The sequence below is a fragment of the Anabrus simplex genome, chromosome X (assembly GCF_040414725.1).
Source record: "Anabrus simplex isolate iqAnaSimp1 chromosome X, ASM4041472v1, whole genome shotgun sequence".
NCBI classification, from domain to species: Eukaryota; Metazoa; Arthropoda; class Insecta; order Orthoptera; family Tettigoniidae; genus Anabrus; species Anabrus simplex.
This window is the reverse complement of record NC_090279.1, coordinates 17,172,922-17,177,611: the sequence shown is the minus strand read 5'-3', so window position 1 is coordinate 17,177,611 and position 4,690 is coordinate 17,172,922. Positions and strand designations below refer to the sequence as shown.

The following is a 4,690-nucleotide window of genomic DNA, read 5'->3' as shown; positions in this document are numbered from 1 at the left end:
ATGTTTAATCCTTCGTTGTCGTCGCCCTGACTTAATTGTTCAACTTTATTAATATCTATCTACAACACAGACATTTTCTCAAACAACCTCAAGAACAAGGTCCTTTACAAAAATTATTACTTGCCTGCGACAAAGCGCAGAGTGCTTCAACAAGATCAAAACTCCAAAGCATATGCCGATCGTTATGTAGGAGAACAGACTACGGATTTCGATAGAATTATATGTGCTGGATTAAAGAGCTTGTACGAGTATTTACCCTTTTAGGCTGGACCACTTCTCATGCTTTCTTCAAAATTAACTCGTACATTTCTAAACCGTGACAAGTTTCTTGCGCGTGATATCGTGATTAAGAAAAGACGCAACATATTCTCGTAACAAGTGAGAGCTTTTGAAATTTAACCTCAGATGATGTTTACTCTCAGGAATGTAATGTTTATGAGTAACGAACTCTCTGCACTGGATATCAGTGATTGGAATGTCCAGTAGCAAATCCCCTGTGTGAGAGTTGTAGTGGATTTGGCTGTTGAACTATTGGTCACATGGTTTTAATTTGTCACTGTAGATCGAGACCCGAGGTGAGCTATAGAGATCATCAACCTCCGGACGGCGGATCATCTAGTTTTAGGTGTAGTGTGTGCAGTGAAGTCCTGGCTAGGAAGTTGGACCTATTGCGACATCTGAAGAGACACAAGGAAAATCGACCCCTCAAGTGCAAATCATTCACAAGCAAAGGCAGTCTGACGGTTCATATGCGGACCCATACTGGCGAGAGGCCATACAGGTGCAATGTCTGTGGCAAATCATTCATAAAGAGGGGTAAACTAACCGAACATTTGCGGACCCATACTGGCGTGAAGCCATACAGATGCAAAGTCTGTTGCAACTCATTCACATGGAAAGGTAGTCTGACTCATCATATGCGGACCCATACAGGCGAGAAGCCATACAGTTGCAATGTTTGTGGCAAATCATTCTTAAAGAGAGGTAAATTAACCGAACATATGCGGACCCATACACGCGAGAAGCCATACAGCTGCAACGTCTGTGGCAAATCATTCACACAGAAAGGTAGTCTGATTGATCATATGCTGACCCATACAGGCGAGAAGCCATACAGCTGCCATGTCTGTGGCAAATCATTCATAAAGAGAGGGAAACTAACCGAACATATGCGGACCCATACAGACGAGAAGCCGTACAGTTGCAATGTCTGTGGCAAATCATTCACAACGAAAGGAAGTCTGACCGTTCATATGCAGACCCATACAGGCGAGAAGCCATACAGGTGCAATGTCTGTGGCAGATCATTCTCATGCAAAGGTAGTCTGACCATTCATATGCCGATCCATACAGGCGAGAAGCTGTACAGGTGCAATGTCTGTGGCAAATCATTCACAACCAAAGGCAGTCTGACCGTTCATATGCGGACCCATACAGGCGAGAAGCCATACAGGTGCAATGTCTGTGGCAAATCATTCACATGGAAAGGTAGTCTGACCTTTCATATGCGGACCCATACAGGCGAGAAGCCATACTGCTGCAGTGTCTGTGGCAAATCATTCATAAAGAGAGGCAAACTTACCGAACATATGCGGAGACATACAGGCGAGTCCTAAAGAGAGAGGCAAACTAACCGAACATATGCGGACCCATACAGGCAAATCATTCTCAAAGGAAGGCAGTCTGATCTAACTGTTCATATGCGGACACAAACAGAAGAGAAGCCACACTGTTGCAAAGTTTATTCCACTGAAGCACAACTTGTAGGAGTCCAGGAAGATATAACAGATATCCTGGATTCAGGAGGTCAATTGGTCTGTATCGCGACTGACCTGTCTAAGGCATTTGATAGGGTAGATCATGGGAGACTACTGGCAAAAATGAGTGCAATTGGACTAGATAAAAGAGTGTCTGAATGGGTGGCTCTGTTTTTAGAAAATAGAACTCAGAGAATTAGAGTAGGTGAAGCTTTATCCTGCCCTGTAAAAATTAAGAGGGGAATTCCTCAAGGCAGTGTTATTGGACCTTTATGTTTTCTTATATATATCGATATGTGTAAAGAAGTGGAATCAGAGATAAGACTTTTCGCAGATGATGTTATTCTGTACAGAGTAATAAATAAGTTACAACATTGTGAGCAACTGCAAAATGATCTCGATAATGTTGTCGGGTTGTTGCATTTTCAGATTAAAGCTCGCAAATGAGCTGTTTTCATTCAGTAATGGCTACTATACCCCACCCATATCCAATCCCTCCTTCAACGATAACGCCCCTCCCTCCCCAACATCAGTAACCGAACCACCGCCGTCTCAATCTATATATGTAGGATTGAGACGGCAGTGAACCGTACTGCCGAACCTTACCCCCACCACTACCACGTGCAAGGGTTGACAGCGGCATAGGTCCTACCCTTCCGAGGGCCCGGCTCACACTGAATACTTTTGCCCTCCACCCGCGTGGGCGCGCTGTTGTACATCACGTCACTCACCCTAAGCCCACGTGACGAATACGGCAGATCCTATTGGTAGAAACATCTCCCGATTGCTATTGGTCGATTTGAGTTTGACAACTTGGACCACGTGGGACGACCACGTTTTTGACGTTCGTGACATTTTGCTTTACTTTGATTTGTATTCGCATATCTGTTATCTTCGTTTGCGTGTTTGGAGGAAAAGTACAAGATATTTGAGGTAAGCATCCTTACTGTTCTTGTTTTACTAATCTCCTGAGGCCAGAACATGAAAACATACCACACCAAGGCAAATGAATTTCGGATAATTGAGACATAAGTGCGGCCAGTATCCAGTATTCGGGAGATAGTAGGTTCGAACCCCACTATCGGCAGCCCTGAAAATGGTTTTCTGTGGTTTCCCATTTTCACACCTTAATTAAGGCCATGGCTGCTTCCTTCCCATTGCTAGGCCTTTCCTGTCCCATCACCGCCATTTGACCTATCTGTGTCGGTGCAACGTAAAGCAACTAGCCTTATCATAGTTGTCCCCCTGTGGGTAGGGCCAGTAGAATAACAGCCACAGCATCCTCTGCCTGCTGTAAGAGACGACTAAAAGGGGTCCCGTGTGGGCTCTGCACTTGGGAGCTTGGGTAGGCGACCACGGAGCCCTTAATTGAATTTTGGCACTGCTTCCGCTTACTTGTGCCAGGCTCCCCACTTTCATCTATCCTATCTGATCTGATCTGATCTACCTCGATCACGACCTGTTCTTTTCTGCCCCCGATTGTATTATGTATGGAGGCCTAGGGAGTCTTATTTTCCCTCTATGGCCCTGGTCCTCCTTAGCTGATACCATCATTTTTCCTAGTGTCAGCCCCCTTCCATTTCTTCTCTCCGATTACTAATATATATATGGGATGGTTGCCTAGTTGTACTTTCTCTTAAAACAATGAACTAGATTTTAGGCCCTTTTAATCAACAAGCATCATCATCTTAAGCAAGGAGATTGGTGGTGTGGGCAAGATGTTTGGTGGTCATGACATATACTAGGAACTGTCCCATCATTCGCCTTACTGCAGGCGAAAGGGAAAACCATTCTCAGGACAGCCAGTGGTAGGGGAACAGCCCGTTTCTGTGTCCGAAATGCAGAGGTGTAGAAACACGGTGGAACCATAGCCACCCCTCCTCTGCTTGGTTGGCCGGTTGGAGTGCATGCTGTCAGACCACAGATCAGCCTACTCTGCAACCACCAACATAGATTTCTGCCTTCGATATACAGTAGGTACAAATGGCACTGTCTGAAGTGAGTTTCCACTGTCTTCAACCGGCATTTCGTCTAGGTCACAGCAAAGTCCCTTGCACACCGTAATGTTGTGGAAGTAGCAGCATATTGTTCATAATACTGTACTAAATTAGCAAGCAATTCCTCGGACATAGCTCTTAATAGGTGGAGCTATGTTGTGACATGGCATGGGAATGTTTTGTGCTGGATCAGCTGCCATATTATTGTATGTAGATCCTAATGCTACATATTTCTGTAAATTTATTTGAAATCCTCTCCTGCGGATGGACTGAAAGGAAGCATTATTTGTACCTCCTGCATGTTGTAAGAGGGACCAATCACAGAATCTGTAAGCTCTCTCTTGTCTTTTAAACCCTCAAATATATTCATGATTCCATCCTTTTCCATGTAGCAGAAAAATTTTGATATATCCTACTGTCACATAAAATAGAACATTTTTTATTGTAAATAGTGTAGGTTAATGAATACAAGGGATGCATACAATTTTGTAGCTTGACATTGTTTATCATCTAAATGCAGATGACTGATTGAATGATATGTTTGGGTTTTGGTGCAGTATGTAGGAACAGAGTATGTGCTATCATGTCTTGTTTTCTTCAAACACTACTCTGCCAGAGATTTGCCGTCCTCTAGTAGATGCAAAAGAAGTACAAATCTCAATATTTTTCAGTGTGTGGCCCTAGGTGCCTCTTTTGACAGACTGAAAGATGTATCATATAGTAAGTTCGTTGGGAAAATACAAATGGTGTTGCTGAAAACATTTGCAATGTCAGTGCAACGTTAAACTGCAATAAGAGAGAAAAGTATTATGTTGTACCTTGTCAGTTCCAGTCTTTCTTTCATAAATTAATGATCTTGTATTTGTGTTGTATTGAAGAGTTTTCTGGCTGATGAATATTAATTGATGATTAACACTGCTGAATATAATGTCATGA

General features: G+C 43.3%; 1 protein-coding gene across 1 annotated transcript; it reads left to right on the top strand.

Moving 5' to 3' along the window:
* Positions 1-749: 749 nt before the first annotated feature.
* On the top strand, positions 750-1,556 carry LOC136886225 (zinc finger protein ZFP2-like; the record flags this gene model as incomplete). The annotated part of the gene is made up of 1 exon (XM_067158963.2): positions 750-1,556. A coding segment is annotated over exon 1 (807 nt), but the record flags the coding sequence as incomplete, so codon positions are not given.
* Positions 1,557-4,690: the final 3,134 nt, after the last annotated feature.